This window comes from Varanus komodoensis, unplaced genomic scaffold (assembly GCF_004798865.1).
Source record: "Varanus komodoensis strain SLA01 unplaced genomic scaffold, ASM479886v1 scaffold5, whole genome shotgun sequence".
Taxonomy (NCBI): Eukaryota; Metazoa; Chordata; class Lepidosauria; order Squamata; family Varanidae; genus Varanus; species Varanus komodoensis.
In genome coordinates, this window is record NW_025336087.1 from 39,107,919 (window position 1) to 39,124,329 (window position 16,411).

At 45.5% G+C, this 16,411-nt stretch overlaps 1 protein-coding gene across 1 annotated transcript; it reads right to left on the bottom strand.

Annotated features, from left to right (window-relative positions):
* Window positions 1-11,126: 11,126 nt before the first annotated feature.
* GADD45G (growth arrest and DNA damage inducible gamma) lies at window positions 11,127-13,427 on the bottom strand. The gene is made up of 4 exons (XM_044446769.1): window positions 13,198-13,427; window positions 12,774-12,911; window positions 12,367-12,580; window positions 11,127-11,869 (listed from the first exon to the last, which is right to left on the bottom strand). The coding sequence occupies exons 1-4, from the start codon at window positions 13,248-13,250 to the stop codon at window positions 11,759-11,761; spliced, it is 516 nt and encodes a 171-aa protein (XP_044302704.1). The 5' UTR covers window positions 13,251-13,427; the 3' UTR covers window positions 11,127-11,758.
* Between the last annotated feature and the right edge of the window lie 2,984 nt (window positions 13,428-16,411).

Consider the following 16,411-nt stretch of genomic DNA (forward strand, 5'->3'; position numbering starts at 1 on the left):
ATAGCAAATATTCCATGCATGTACTTTTCAACTTGCAGCCTAAATTGTTGATCCAGTCACATAAACCAGATGGTGATTTCTGCCAATGCCTTCCTCTGTCTCCAGTCCTTCTTATGATGCCTCACACAATTTCCAACAGTCCTCCAGAAAAGCCAAGCGGGATCAGACCCATCATATCCAGAATCCTTTCTTTCTGTATGTATGTATGTATGTATGTATGTATGTATTTATTTTGTATGCCGTCCAATTACTAACGTCTCTGGACAGCTAACAACATAAATAAATTGACGACCCACTCTGGCTGCAAATTAATAAAATTCAATATAAAAACATATTAAAATATTGATTAAATAAAAAGGTCTTAAGCTGGTGCTGAAAAATTTATAATGACGGTGCCAGGCAGACCTCTCTGGGGAGCGCATTCCATAGTCGGGGCACCACCACAGAGAAGGCCCTCATCCGGGTACTCTGTCTCCTCACATCTTTCACAGAGGGTTCCCGGAGGAGGGCTTCTGTTGCTGATCTCAGGGGGCGGGAGGGCAAATAGGGAAAAAGGCCAACCAAATGCCAGCAAGAAAGCCACAAGATGAGCATGTGCACAATGGCACCCTTTTAGTCATTTTCCCCAGCATACTGGCTCCTACAAAGGAGGCAAGATTGCAAGCCTTCCAGGAGAATGTAGTCTTTGGCATACACTCCTTTGGGGTGATGGCTGAGTCCCCCTTAATTTTGAGGGTGCAGGAGCAGCACTGGGGTACTGTGGGGGTCGCATGCAGCCTGTGGGAGGCATGTTCCCCTCCCCTGCCTTAAGGTAACAGCCACAGGAAATTTCATTTTTGCTGAACAGCCACATAGAGCAAGAGAACTTAGGATATTCCAGGAAACAAAAGGAACATCTTCCATTCCACCTGAAGTTTTGAAGGAGCCTTCCTCAGCCTGGGGCTTTCCAGGCAAGTTGGACTGCAACAGGGCAGGGAATTGTGGAAACTGAGGCCCAAGGTCTCTGGAGACTGCCAGCTTGGGAAAGGCAGATTTAAAGGTAAAGAGGGAATATTTAGAAACATAGAAACAGAGTGAGTCAGGAGGGACCTCCTGGGCCATCTAGTCTGACCCCCAGCTCCAGCTGGCTCCACTCATGTCATGCCTGCTATGTGCATGTGCAGTTTATCCTTGGACACCCTCACCAATGGGGCTTCAACCACCTCCCATGGAAGCCCGTTCCATACCCTTGGGGTCCTAACTGGCATCCACCTTGAACCTTGGTTCCCTGAGCTTTGCTCCATTGGAAGGCATCCAGCCCTCCTCCACAGGGGAAAACAGGTCTCTACCCACATACCCCTCACGGACCTATATATCATCAACAGATCCCCTCGGAGTCTCCTCTTCTCCAGGCTGAAAAAACTCAGCTCCCTCAGTCTCACCTCATATGGCTTTCCCTGCAATCCAACCACCATCTTTGTAGCTCTACGCTGCACCAGTTCCAACCTGGCTATATCCCTCTTGTAACATGGAGCCCGTAATTGAACACAATGCTCCAGCTGTGGGCACACCAGAAAAGTATAGAGTGACAGCAATACCTCTTTCAATCTAGAAGCCACACTTCTGACTATGCATTTACACCCCAACTCTCCAGGCAGATCAGCTCATCCTCACCTGTACATATAGTTGGAGTGGATTGAAGGCCACATGTTCCACCCAGGGAGTGGCTGTCCACCATGTGCCAACCAGACTGTAAATCATCTCAGATAAGCATGATAAGCCACTTTTTCCTGCAAGGAACCAGGAAAAAGCCTCCTCCTCTTCTTTATTTTATTCTCACAACAACCCTGTGAGATAGGAAGCTTGGTAGGGAGGGAGGCAGAGAGTTAGTGACTGACCCAAAGTCACCCACTGATCTTTATGGCTGAGTGTGGACAGCAATCTGGATTTCTGGAGTCTAAGTTCAACACTCTAGCAGCTAGAGTCTAGCCACTGCGCACACACTGGTTCTTCTTCTGCATGAAGTGTGCTTTTCCTGTTTACTTCGAAGGAGCATGTGGTCTTTGGTTGGTGTGCCAGACTAGGCCTATATGGTGACCCACGTTCAAATCTCCACTTAGTCAGAAAACAGACTGGGTGATTTTGGGCTAGTCACTCTCTCTTGATCTAACCTACCTCACAAAGTTGCTGTGAGGACAACGTGGGGTCGTGGAAACTTACCACCCTGAATTCCTAGGTGGAAAGGTGGGATATAATGGGCAGGGAATAATCCTTATCCATCTACCCTGGAAAGCTGCTGCCATTAAGTGTAGGCTAGGTGGGGCTCCTAAAGTGGGGAGGGGGGGTGATGACCTCTACCCACCAAGCTCTCTGCTCCAGCAGGCACTCTGGGAGACACCTGAGCTGCCCGACTCCTTCCCCCACTATGGATGATGTAGGGCAGGTGTACCAGGGAAAGCCCATCTGCAAAAAGCACTCCTCCACCTAGCCCCGCTACCTGGCACCTTCACCTGTACTGTGTATTTGCCCCTGGGACAAACACAGAGGTGAAGCCTTGAAGCTTTGCAAAGGGAAAGTGACGGTCTTTTTTTTTTTAGTGAGGAGTAAAGCATTTGCTGATGCCTGCACTGCCATTTTCATGTCTTCCAGGAACCAGCTGAAATAATTATAGTAGCAAAAGTGGGAAGGTGTCAAATGCACTTAGAAGTCTTTTCATTTTTCCTACCGGTCTGATACATTTTTTATACTGTATTTGGAAATCCAAGTTGTGGCTTCCTGAACAAACAGGACTGCTGGCAGCAGCCCACGTGAAAGGGAGATGATCCTTAAAGGCAATCATGCTACATAATTGCCCTCAGAAAGGAACAATGAAACTTTAGTTTCTCCACGTGAAGGGCAGGGAAAAGCTTTCCCAGCCGTTTATATAAGCACACTGGGTAATTTGGATTTGCGGCTGCACTCTGTTTTAATTTCAGTAAACAAAGTGGCCATGGCCAATTAAAATCTTAGAGCAAAAACTGAATCGAGTGGGTTCTTTTCACCCTAAAGACAGCCCACACCTTCTCCCAAATGTCCCCCTCTGCACTCAAGTTTCCTTACTCACATTTCTTTCTTTTTTCCTGCTATTTGCCCTTGGACTTGGGAAGATATCTCAGAACCGACCTCTAAAGGGCACATGCACCACTAGTTCAATCATGCATGTAGCTTGAACAAAGCTCAAAGGTTGCCCAAGCAGCTTACATGTGAACCACATATGCTTCTACCTATGGAAGCAAATTGTTGGATCCCAGTGAACAGCTCTGCTGGGGAAGACAGCAGCAGTATTAAACAGATTTAAATAGCACACACAGATTATCTGACGATGATTCATACTGTGTTACTTTAAAATAAAGTTACACAAAGGGCAGAGGGGCAGATCTAGCCACTTGCAAATGCACTGTATTTACATGGTTAAAATTGGGCCACAATAAGGTTGCAATCCTAAGAAATCTACAGGAGTAACTTTTGAATAAACATAGAAACAGAATGAGTCAGAAGGGGCCTCCTGGGCCATCTAGTTTGGCCCCAGGCTCCAGTCAGCTCCACTCATGACATGCCCACCACGGCTAGGACTGGACTATAAAGTGATGGTCACATGCACTCGGTGCCTCAAAACTCAGGTGATGCTTTGCTTACATGAAATGACCATGTGGGACCCACATTTTTTATATAGCAATGCTTAAGTATTTACTTTCTTTTAACTACCCTCTAGTAGATGTACAAGAAAACCATAAAACAATAAAATAAATACAACCATCAGAAGAACTTATTAGAGCCTACCCTGCTGCCTTGAACTCTTTGGGGAAAGACAAAATATTCACATAATAAACGAAAGCTAAAGATGAGACATTATGTGATGAGTCACAGAGTGGTGTAGAGGTGTGTATGAATCAATCCATACATGTGGGCTGATTCATACATACTGTCGGGCCCCTGTACTATGGCCCACACCTTGGTGACTGGGGTCGCTGGTAAGGCTTTTGAACAGAAACCACAGGGTGGCACATGTTCTGAAGCCTAGTGATTCAGTCTGTGACTTTTATATGGATAACCATGGTGTGAACAGTGGTGATGGAGTCTTAATTCAGAAGAGAACAGTCTGTAATGCACTATAACATGCTCCCGTAATTGAATACTTTAGTATGAACCATACTGCCCTAGTAGTAGTAGTAGCTGTGGTAGTAGTTTCATTAATTAGTTAGTTGACATAACCTGTAACTTTGCAAAAGTAAAAAGGCTGAGAACATCACTACTTGCAATTAATCAACAGAGTGCATAGAAATTAAGGCTGCAAGCCTAGACACTCACTTCTTGGAGAGGAAACTCTATTAAACAGAGTCAGACTCCCTCCAAAGTAAACTTGCATAAGATTGCAGTGTACAACTTTTATACCAATAAAAACACACATCATTATTAAGGCACATAGATCAACTTGCCTGCCTAATTATGAAATATCCTATTATATTCCTTGATTTATCCAGACTAATAGATCATGTTTGGAAAATGTCAACCCATTTTCTTTTTTATAGGTTAATGGAACTGAGAGACTATTTTATTGGAGAAGAAGCATCAGCCAAAAAACCTATTACGTGTAGCCTCCCTTCACACACATCTTGTAGAATAATTGTTCAACAGACGAACAAGGTCCATCAGTTCACAAGTGGTGCTAGGTATAGAAAAGATTCAGAGCTCATGCCCTCAAGCTTAAAAGAAATGCCCAGATTTGCATATACTTTTACATATGCTGCAAAGTGTGTGTGTCTTGCATCCTATCTTCTCATGACATCCTTATTCAAAAAAAGTCATGTATGGACAGGGAGAGGAGAGCATTGGGTTGCAGGGGAGAAAACCCCCTCAGGAAGAAAGATGCAAGGTCTATGCTGTAGAAGGAAGTGCAGCAGATATGGGTGAATAGCCAGCTAATGCTGGAGAATGAGACACAACAAAGATCAGCAGGATCCCTAATTTTTATTTCAGCAAGTGCACAGAATAGCCTCCCAGAAATATGTGGCTCCAAGTGAAAGATCTGCAGCTCCATCCCTAGTGGGCTGCCCCCTAATACTCTGTCTGATTCAACCCAAGGGTGTGGATGAGTTGTGGAAGAAGTGCAAGAACCAAAACAAGTCAGATCAGTGGGACGCTTAGGCCAGAAATCTGCATGGTAGCTCAACCAGGTGACAAGCGCAGGCATGCATACCCATGCTCACAAAAAACAAGCCAGAGCCAAGGTCGAGAGGTATCGGGTCAGGGTAGCAGACAGGTACACAGTCCAGAAAAGCCAGAAAACAAGTATTGGGCTGGTATACAAGGCTGTAGAAATTGCAGGTGCATGAAACAAGAGCTTGATTCAAAGGATCCTTCTCCAACCTAGTACCCTTCAAAGGTGTTGGACTACAACTCCCACCAGCCACAGCCATCATAGTCAATGAACAGGACTGATGGCAGTCCTACTCCAAAACATCTGCAGGCCATCACATCGGGAAAGGCTGCCCTAGAGTTCAGAGGGATGGTTACTCGTGCAAAGGACTAAACCTAATGCAGTGATTCATCCTGAGTAATCAGGAGATCCAAAGGTAAAGCTGAACAGGCACACGAAGACAAACAAAACCTTCTGCTGGCCAAAACCAGCAGTTTCTGATGGTTCAGTGTGGCAAGCACAACACTGTTGGAGTCCAACTGCTGGGAGTGGCTGGAACTGTTGCACTAAATACCAGAATCAACTGCACAAAGTATTCATACTTAAGATCATTGTCTTTTCAAAGACCGGGGGTGGAGGGAACTAAACAATCAAAGGCAAGCAAGGTTTTCATTACAGTTTTTTTTTCCTGTTCTGCATACCTGATATCCTTTGTGGAAGAGTGGGAGTGTATTGCACACATAGGAAAGCAACTATCCAAAGAGGCATGGTTATATGATGAGTATATCATTCTTAACTGAGATCAAAGTATGCAGTATATGAGGATAGATAAGTCCAATACTTGCCTTTAGGTGGGGCCAGCAAGTCCTCACTGAGGCATACTTCTCATGTTTACCAGGGTGGCAGCCACCAACAAACATAATCGTTACCCTCACACAATGAATCTACACTATTTCAAACTGCAGGTCAAATGCTTGAATAGTTTCTATTTAAGAACTCCAAGCATGCAAAAAAAAAAAAAAAAAAAAAACCCTAGCACACTAGAAAGGTAGTCTTAATATTCAGTTTACTCAGGGAGTTCTTTTGTTTAATTTCACCTCACCTATACTCTGGGGTTATACTTCCCTGCAAGAGAAGCATCATACAGCTGTTAGTTGCCATGGTATGTTCAGACCTATCGGAATCAGTTCACCAGTATAGGATATCTGCAAAATTGAGACAATATGTCAGCGTTGGATGTGGAGGAGAACTTCAGATCCTGAATTAGCCATGAAACTCGCTGCCTAGCACTCTAATCATTGTTGTGAAGATAAATGAAATAGAGTAAAATAAAGCATTTTGTAGACTGGAACGTGTGAACATTATGTCAGTAAACAATCTTCTGCAGCAACCTTTTCGCTCACTACTTCATCTCTACTCATTTGTTCTTTTTTTTTACATATTATATCTGTACTTTCCATCAAGTAATGTCCAAAGCCTTGATCTGTGACCCCCTAACTGTTCTAGATTTCTATCTCACATTATTACTGACCATTGGTCATACTGGTTGGGACTAACAGGGAGTCCCAAGAACAACTGGAGCATGAAAAGTAAGCAGAATGACTGCCAAATTTGACTGCATATTGAAAAATAAAATTGATATATTCCAGAAACTTCCTGGAGGCCAGTTCTTAATAGGCTTTTGTAGCATCCACTTCAATAAATGCACTATCATAGATGTTGGTGACCTTTTTATGAATGTATCCATGCAAAGAGTACAATGCCTAGATACTGACCGATATATTTCATTCCAGACTGCATAGGTCATTAGAACAGGCTTTCATCCAGTGATATTATGTATTTTGAACCTGGGACATATGTAATCTGACTGCACTTTTGCTGCTGACATTTAATGACAGGGGCATTTGAGAAGTGGTAAGCAATGAACTTAGTGAACCTAACCTAGTCTGTTTCATCCGCCTGGACACAGATCTCTAGAAAACATCTGTTAGCATTAACTGTTCTCCCTTTGCCACAACATGCACCCTTTAGGATGAAACATGGAGCTTATGTGCATACAAGTTCACTCTGTGGACACATGCATACATATACCAATGGATGCAGGGCTTACAACAAGTCCATCTATATGGACAAATGTTCCATTCATGCAATTTTTTCCATCCTTTTGGGGAGGATATGGTTTGCATATTAAAAGGTGCACATGTGGACTCCAGATTGCATTATACCTGCAGAGATTATACCTGCAGAGATGCAGACTTGCACTATGTGTAAATTTATATGCTAGTGTAAAGGTTGAATGGGTATAAGCAAACTACAGCATCTGGCCCCAGCAAAGTCAAAGCTCTTATTGATCTCCAGTGAAGGGGATCTACATGTATAAACAGATTACCTGATTTGCTAAACTGAGAATGCACACAAACTGAATGTGCAAATATACATCCAAGTGCCAATACAGTCTGTGTATTCACCTGCGCATCCTCATATACATTCATGCATTTATCACCTTGTTTACACACAACTGGAGCTACATTCCTTGTGAGTGTCTTACCATGGATGGAACCTAGTTTTTTCCTTGTAATCATCTTCTTAGAAACTGAGAACAGCTTAGTACTTGGTGGAAATCCCTGCTTCATATCACAGAAAATCATTGGGCATATTTCAGATTCTGAAAAAAGTATATTCATTCTAAAGGGAAGTGCATGTTGCATTCATGCAACAGTCATGAAAATTGGTGCAAGGAAAAAACTTTACACTGAACCATGTGTCAGAGTCTCCCCACCACCACCACCAATTTAACATTCTGAACTGTTAGTTACCACTTTTGGTGGGACATGTGATCTGTAAATGTTATGCCTTAGGCGGAAGTGATAGCTCATCACAGTGGGGGGGTACTACAGAAATATGTGTGGAACATGGGTGCAGTGATGAAATTTCAATGCATGCATGTCAGAACATTTGAGGCCCCAGTCATCATGGTCCAAACTGATACCAATAACAGCTTTGCTACACCATCATCATGTCAAACTTGTTCATAGAACCAACTCTCCCATCTGGAATATTCCCTGAAAATGTGCATTCGGAGACCAGCATGAGCCTGGAATCTAGCATGCTAATGCTAAGTAGGAATAAAACCTCATTCCTATGGAGCTGCTTAAACTTTAGGAATGCACTTATTAAAGGAACACAAAATAGTCTACAGTAGGGCTGGAGAAGCTCTTTTACTCCAGTTGTTCTTGAGACTCCCTGTTAGTCCCAACCAATATGTCCAATAGTCAGGAATAATGCGAGTTAGAAAACTAAAACAATTAGGAAGTCACACAGTGATCAACCCAATTTAGAGGGCCAAGATACAACCTAAATTGTAGGTAGCTCGCCTGTTTTATCGCATTACATGTATATATTGCTCTTTCTTCAATCATGAAATCTCCAAGCCAGAGAAGACTAAGATCCAGGAGAGGCAGTACTACATGATGCCCCTTTCTACCATTTCCTGGATCTCCTATGTAGGATTTTTGTGCAAATAAATTCTGGAGTGGGTTGTCCAGAAAAACAAGCCTAGATTTGGTTTTACTTCCTTTACTGACCTGTTTCACAGTACATCTTGCCATGAGGTCGAAACAGTGTCACTGCAGGGCAATTAGTATTTGGAATGTTGTTTTGTTTTCCTGCTTGAAAGAATGAAGTGTAACTTTCGTCTTGACAAGTATAACTTATGTACACAACATTTTGGTCAAAGTGGCCAAAGCTGGGGCTTCAGTTATAATACAACATGCATGCTTTGTTCTCCAGGCTCAGTTCCATCTTATCGGCTCATTGGCTTATTAAGGTATTCAAGGCCATCACTTTTGGCTCATGCTTTGCAGAAAAGCTATTCCAGGATACTGTTTTATTCCTGCATGAATTCGGCACAGAGCTGATCAGATGAATGATACATTTTCTGGGAAGTTACATAATCCTTCCAAATGTAACTGTATCTGTTTGATACCCTAAAGAAATTAAGACTAGCTTATGAGAACTAATGCATAAACTAGACCATTCAGTGCAATTTTAAGTTTGCTTACTCGAAGTTTCGCTAGTGAGTGTCCACAATCCTAGTACAACTGGGATTAACTAGAAAGAATTCCAAATTCCAGAGCCCCAGCAATTCTCATTTTAGAATTTAACCATGGAAATGTGATTCACTGATAGATGATTATAATATAGCTTGAGCGTGTGTGTCCGTGACTTAGAGAGATTTCATCATCATGTTATTTTACTGTTGTAAATAACTCCTGTTGCCATCACAATTACTTGATAGAGCATAGTTTCAGGAAGATGTACCCCTGCATGTATTTACACAACCAGTTTTTCCCTATGTGTTGGCCTGTGCATGTGGCAACCTACTCCTGTTCGGGCAACTGCAACATTAATGAAGAGGTTTTGCATGGTTGGCATTTATAGAGTTAAAGCAAATACCAACTGGCACTGTGTGGAATGTAATCTATGTGTCCTGTGCTGGGAAACAAGACAGCTTGGAATGCCATTGTCTGGGCAGCAAGTGAGTTTTTTTTAAAGATGCAACCAGCCTTTCTTGGTCTGAACACCAGACAAAGGCAAATGATGTCATAAAGCCTCCAATGTCTGTTCTCCCAGGACTCCCTTGCTGGAGTGGGAAATCGAATGCCACTGATCAACCACTCTCCTTTTGTCCTGCTGCAGAGTTCTCCAAGCAGTGGTGCAAAAATGTGACTGATCTTTTCTTCCTTCAGAAGTTTTTCTTTTTTAAAATTAGGAAAAGAGGTATTAGGCACTTCACTGAAATATGCCTGGTCACGGGTGACTTGCTTCCCAGTGCATAATGGTATCTGATTTAAATTACTGTGTCAAGGTGAAAGGCAAATTAAGTTCATTTGCTAGCAATCAGATGCCCACATTGCTGGCTTTGACCACAGTTTTAGTATGTTTTATTCATGGAAGTAGTGCTTGGAGACAACCAAGGAACTGAAATGACAGCTTCTATTGTTCCCACATATGGCAGACAAACAAGAAGCCAACAGCTTGAGGCAGAAGCAAGGTACTGGCACCCAATCTGCATATTTCTAGCTAACTGTGTCTGGTGTTTTAAGGATGAGAGGCTGGTTGTCTCTGTCGGGGAAAAGGCAACCAAACAGAATGAAAGTGATTGTGCTTCCAAAAGAAAATTCCTCTGAACTTTCACTGTAGCCACCCAGTATTAGTAAAATTAGCAATTAGAAATAGTGTGGGTTCCAATGCCAAGCCTCAGGAACTGAAAAAGTGCTTTTTGCTGATAATTCATCAGCTTTCCACTGTTTAGCTCACTAGCAAGATGTCTTTTTAGAGCACTGCAAAGTTCATTAAACATGCAGCTCTTCAGTCTTGCAAGCTGTTGCGATAAGCAGCTGTTGCAATGAAGTGGGTGAAAGGTCAAATCACTGCGACCGAAAGACTTATTCATCCAGCCACTATCAGGGGCTGAAACATTTTCAGCTAATGATACATATCTGAGTCATCTCAGACACATGGCATGGTTTTAGCGAGTACGCTTTACTAAGACAAAGTCATCATGACTTACTAGAACAGGTAGCTGAACCCTGTGTTTTTATTAAACCACTCCTTATGTAAACTGCAAAAAATGCATTCCAGAGTGTTGCAATTATCTCCACAGTGTACCATGACATGTGCACGCATCTACCATTAGGCATTTTAGCAGGTATCGTGTAGATAACACACACTTGACCATTTTTAGTAAGGGCAAATCTGTAGGGTCACAACCCTACACTAAGTCAAGCATGCTTAATCCACTGTACTTAAGTGTCCTTAACTGTGTGTTGGATTGTGGCCCAAGCATTGCTTCCTTGTAACACCTTTAGGAGGAATTTAACTCCTGTTTTCCTCTCAGCTTTATCAAAGCTTTAACTTGTTTTGGATTCTTTTCCACCACCTCCCAAGCAAGACCACCTGCACATGAAAGTCAGTTCTCAACATTTATTATAAAAAAATGTATAAGATCTTCAATAGCAGCATGAATTTCAATTATAAAGAATTATTGCAAAATCAGTTGTTAATGCAGAACATAGTCCAAAGGCCTCCAACAGATCAGTCTGCATCAAAGTCTTTGCAGAAATGCAATGGTACCAAAGTCTATCAAGCTTCCAGTCTCTTGGGGGCTCTGGCTACCCCCATCAACCATTCCTGGCACTGTGTCCATGCTTCCCTTTGCCTTCTGTGTCTGGTTTTCCAACTTCCTCTCCATCTTCCCTAACGCAAACAACATTCCACCTGACCTGAAAATCTGCAACAGTTTTCTCCCTTCTGCTCCTACAAAAAGACTTGCAGTAACTTCTTCAGCTCCACAGATATGCCAGCTTCTCCAGCGCTGCAGCATAGTGGGGACTCACTCTTGGCACAGGGCAGTCCCCTTCCTCCTTTCTTCTTTTTCTTTGCAAGAGCCCACCACGTGCTGTCTGAGCGACTTAATCCAAGCTGCTGACCAGGCTAACCCCCAGAACCAGCCACTTGCTGGGTTGCCCAGATGCGCAGCTCCAGAATGAGAATGCAACAAAAGGTTTCAACCTCTCCTATGCGTGGGGCGGCTTTCCTTCATCACTCAGGAAGGGTGATATTGGGCACCCACTCGTTGATGTTTCGACTCTCCTCGCAAAACAGGTTCAGCTTGTCCAAGGCTGGATCTTTCCAGGCATCCTCACTGGGATTCTACAACAATCGGAAGAGAATAAGGATACATGAGTGAAAGTGGCTATGCTAGAAGTCACCGAAATATTTTAGCAGGAAACACAAGAATTAAAAGTTATAACCTCCCAAACAGCTATAGCATCACTTGTGCATGACAGAAAGTGATACCGCTTCACCCCCACAGATCCCTCCCAGTGGAACTAGTGCATTTATAACATCCTCCCCCTTGGGAATAGACCATCAGCAAAAGCACTTAAGTTATGTCATGGGAACTATTTGGTGGCCTCAAGTTGCTCTGGCAGTCTCTTGCCTGAAGCTGTTTCAACAGGCACTATGCACTCTTTCAACTGTTCTGGGAGTGTAAGGGGGAAGTGGGAGGAGAAAAAATGCAGGGGAAATCCCACATTCTGCAAAGCCCTGCAAGACGCCCGGAGTGACATGACGCTTTTTACAGGAAATGAAAGCAGGGCTCGCATCCTGTAGTTAACCCTTTGCCAAACATCTAGGAGAAAACTCACCGTTATGAGGATGCAATGCAGGTCTCTTGGCTCCCCAGCTTCCTCGCCAGCACCCACAATTGCAGCGAGTTTCTGGATATCATTTATTCGGACAATATCGATGTCGTTTTCACAGCAGAAAGCCTGGATGAGCGTGAAGTGAATTTGCAGGGCAATGTCCCCCTCATCCTCCTCATCTGCAGCCAGCACACAAAAAGCCACGGTATCCGGATCACTGCAGGAAGAAAGGGAAGGAACAGGCGATTAGTCCAGCTACCCAGTGATAGTCCGGCTGGGTGGGAATCTTTCACAGGGAGGGGGGAAGCCCGGGAGGGGACCAGCCTGCTCTCTCCCCTCTCGAGGACTGGCGCTTTGGATCCCGTCAAGGAAAATGGTTTTGATAAAAACAATCCTGCACTGATACTTACACATTCATCAGCTTAGCCGATTCGTAGACGCCCGCGGTGAGGCAGCCGCGGCGCTGGGAGGAGGCGAGCAACTCCTTGAGGGCTTTGCCGGCGCTCTGCAGCCTGCTGCCGCCGCCGCTTGCGGAACTGCTCGTGGCGCTACAAGCAAGAGGAGGAAGACGCGCCGTCAGCCCCGCAGCAACCAGCCCCGCCCCGGGAAGGGGGGGTCTCCCCGATCGCCGGCGCTCGTCCCCGCAACCCACCCGCGTCTCCGGGGCGCCGGGTTCGCCTCCGCACGTGCGAAGGGCTCTCCGCGCGAGACAATCGCCCGGCGCACAAAGGCGCCCTCCCCGCCCCGCAGCCGCCGGGCAGCGCCGCCCCGTCGTCCCCGTAGCCTCCCCTCGAGCTGAACTCGAACAGCGGCGATCCGGTGGCGGATAGTTACCTGTCGCTCGTTTCAGGCATCGGTTCCTGGCCGTGAATTTCCTCCAGAGTCATAATGGTCCAAACAGACAATCGGGCGAAGAAAACCAAACGCGAGAAATATCCACACAAGGCTTGCAAGCAGTTAAAAGATCTTCCGGGAAAACGCCGAGGGACGAGAAAGAAAAGGAGAACCACAAACGCCGCCCTGACACAACTTCAAGCTTCTCTCTGCACTTCCCAGCCGAGTATGAGCAACGAAGAGCCGCCCTCTCTTATTTATAGGCTGCTCGGCTACCGTGCCGGCAGCTGCCGGGATCTCGGCTGCTCTGATTGGCCAGGCAAGGGGTGTATTGTTATGCTAAGCAAGCAGTCAGTAGAGCCGGCTCGTGCCAGGAGGCCACGTGGGAGACCGGGGGGGGGGAGCGAGTAGTGGGGGGGTGGAGCGGAGCGGGGGATTACAATGGTTCAAAGCTGCTGCTGCTGCTGCTGCTGCTGCTGCTTTTGTTGTGATGTTACTAGGCAGACTGCAACCGAAATATTTGATCTTGAGCAGGTTGCGGGAGAGGAATCAAAGAGGGAATGTTGCGTTAGATGTGCAACTCGTGGCACTTGCAGTAAAAGCTAGCTCTGCAAACCGTGTTAGCAGAATGCATTTCCCCGCCAGATTTAAACATGGAGTCATTTCTTTCCCCCTACTATCCGTCTACATATATACTGGAAAGCTAGTCGTGGGTGCATCGTAAATATGAATTGTTTCTGGGCATAGCTCCGTGTTCCACTTTTGTACCCGACGCCTCCCCCATGCTTCGGCGCACCTGTATTTACATTATCTATTGGAAACGCCTTGGCTTTTTGCAGAAGCCATGATCCAAAGTATGCCTTGATGCAAAGGAAAAAAGTTCCTGCAGAGTTCACTAGAAAGAGGGGAGCGGCGGGGGCGGGGGACTACAGACCAAGTCCTGCTTCCCTAATGAGCCGCTGTGCGGAGCAGATTGCGGATGGCACACGCTGCTCGTTTGCATTTCTATGGAGACCGCACAATAGCCGAAGTCTGGCGTGTGGCAGTTTGGAGCCCAAACAATGGGAGCTTTCTCTTCATAGCAGCAGTGTCCACCTGCCACCGGGGTGCGGATTTGCTTCTGGCCGAAGGCGGGCGGTGGGGGAACGTGGGGGGAGAGGAGGGAGAGGAGAACAATTGATGACTCGCTTGTGTCGGGCAAATCTGTTCTGTCGCTGATGAATGTCTCCACTTGCGCGCACGCTTCCAAAGTGCGATTGAATTTGGAGGCTTTGGGGGCACGCGATCGCCGCCGCCTCCTGCAAAGGCTCCATTCTTCGCCCCTTTGTCGGAGCCCTTCAGCCACGCTGTCATACATTGCAGGACATGGCTCGGGCACAGCTTGGCATGTGGCCAGCTTCGCCCGGACGATGCAGAGCCAGAGGAGTTCAGCCTGCTGGGCTGGTCAATGCAAGCCAGAAAGCAGCCGGCAAATTCTTGGTGAGGAAGAGAACAGAAAGGAGGAAAACTGGAGGCCAAGCGGTGGACATAAGTGAAATGAAAGACAATCCCATGCTTTAAATCACTGTGTACCCTGATCTTTGTTCTCTCTCTCTCTCTCTCTCTCTCTCTCTCTCTCTCTCTCTCTCTCTGTCTTGTAAACCTTCATGTTCCCCTGCAATCCCTCAGGTTCTTTTCTCACTTCAATGCGTAATTCTTGTTTAGCAGCGCGACCTACTGGACGCTGCTGTGCTTCTTTCTAGCTATCATAAAGTGACTGCGGGGAAACCAGATTTCTAAGCGGAGGAGGAAGGCTCCCAGGCTAGATAAGAGGGCATGTGTTGTACGGTAATCCCTCGGCAAATTCTCCCCGCTCTTTCTGGAAGCCTGAAGTCGGCTTGCTCTGGCGGACAAAGGCAGCTGTTTCTGCATATCTTACCAGCTCCTTTGAAACGCCGAGCAGCGAGAGGGCGACGCCTGGAGGGTTTGCGCCACCTCTTGGCTTCCTTTTGCGGTGTTGCGCAGCATTGCTTGCTTGCTGCGCGGAATCGAACCAGAGGCGTATGCGGGGCGGCCTTATTATCCAAAATATATTTCGAGATCGTTCCTTTGACTCATGCGGAAAGCCACAGGTCAGTCTTCCATCCCTGCACGCTGACAGGATTTTGTCCACACCAACCAGCAGCACAGCGCCACAGAGAGCAGCAAAGGGTGAAATGAGGGACAGGCCACATTGTCAGGCATGACAACACCTCTTGGAAATCCCCAGGGCCATGCGTGACAATGCATCAAGCCCCATGGACCTCAGTGGGGGGAATACTCAAGAGCTGTCTGGAGAGGCCCAGGTAGGATGGGAGTCCCAACGTAAGGAAGGGTCTGCTTGGGAGGCAGGTTGTGCTCACCCCAAGCAATGCCTGCATTAAGTGAGAGGAGCTTGCATTTTCAAGAATATCCAGTTAGAATGCTTGGTCCATCCATTCACCTTTTCTGCACTGCACCTTCATTCTGCTTCTAGAGTGGTTCCCTGGAATGTACCAATGGCTTGATATACATGATGAATGGGTATTTCTGCTTTGGGACATGGAACTGAGCTTGATGGCATTTGAGTCATTCCAGTGTCATGATTCCAAGTCATGCAATCCATGCTTATTTGGATATAAGCCCCACTAAACCCGGTAGGTTTCTGCTGGGACCATCAAGTTCCATTCTGAACATACTTCAAACAAAAACCCATTGGAATAAATGGGATTTATTTTATTTTCTGAGTCAACACAATTAAGCTTAGGTTGTGAGTATGACATTTTATTTTGATCCATTCCAAATTTCAAAATAGTTTTATGAAACACATGTCATCACCTAGATTTTATCACCTAGATTTCACAAAACATATTTCTGAGTAGGATTTCAAAATGAAATGAGGAGGAGAATTAGATAAGCTGTCTCGACTTCCTTGAAAAAAGCAGCTTATAATAATAATAATAAATACAATGAAGCAGTCATTATAATGATCTTAATGATTGCATTGCATTAATACCCTGTCTTTCTTCCCCTTATCGTCACAACAACAACACTGTGAGTAGGTTAGGATGAGAATCAGCACTGGCTCAAAGTCCTCCGGTGAGCCTCCAGGACAAATGGAGCCCAGAACTCAGATATCCTGAATCCCAGTCTAACGCTCTTACCTACTACAGCTCTATGTCAGCATCCCCAAAAGGCAGCCATGCCTGTTCAGACT

Bases quoted from the DNA above. Each gene is read 5' to 3' on its own strand.
- GADD45G (XM_044446769.1), bottom strand. From the start codon at position 13,250: ATGACTCTGGAGGAAATTCACGGCCAGGAACCGATGCCTGAAACGAGC. The intron at 12,912-13,197 runs GTAACTATCCGC...TCTTGCTTGTAG, and splicing joins ATGCCTGAAACGAGCGACAG to CGCCACGAGCAGTTCCGCAA. The intron at 12,581-12,773 runs GTAAGTATCAGT...TTCTTCCTGCAG, and splicing joins TCGGCTAAGCTGATGAATGT to TGATCCGGATACCGTGGCTT.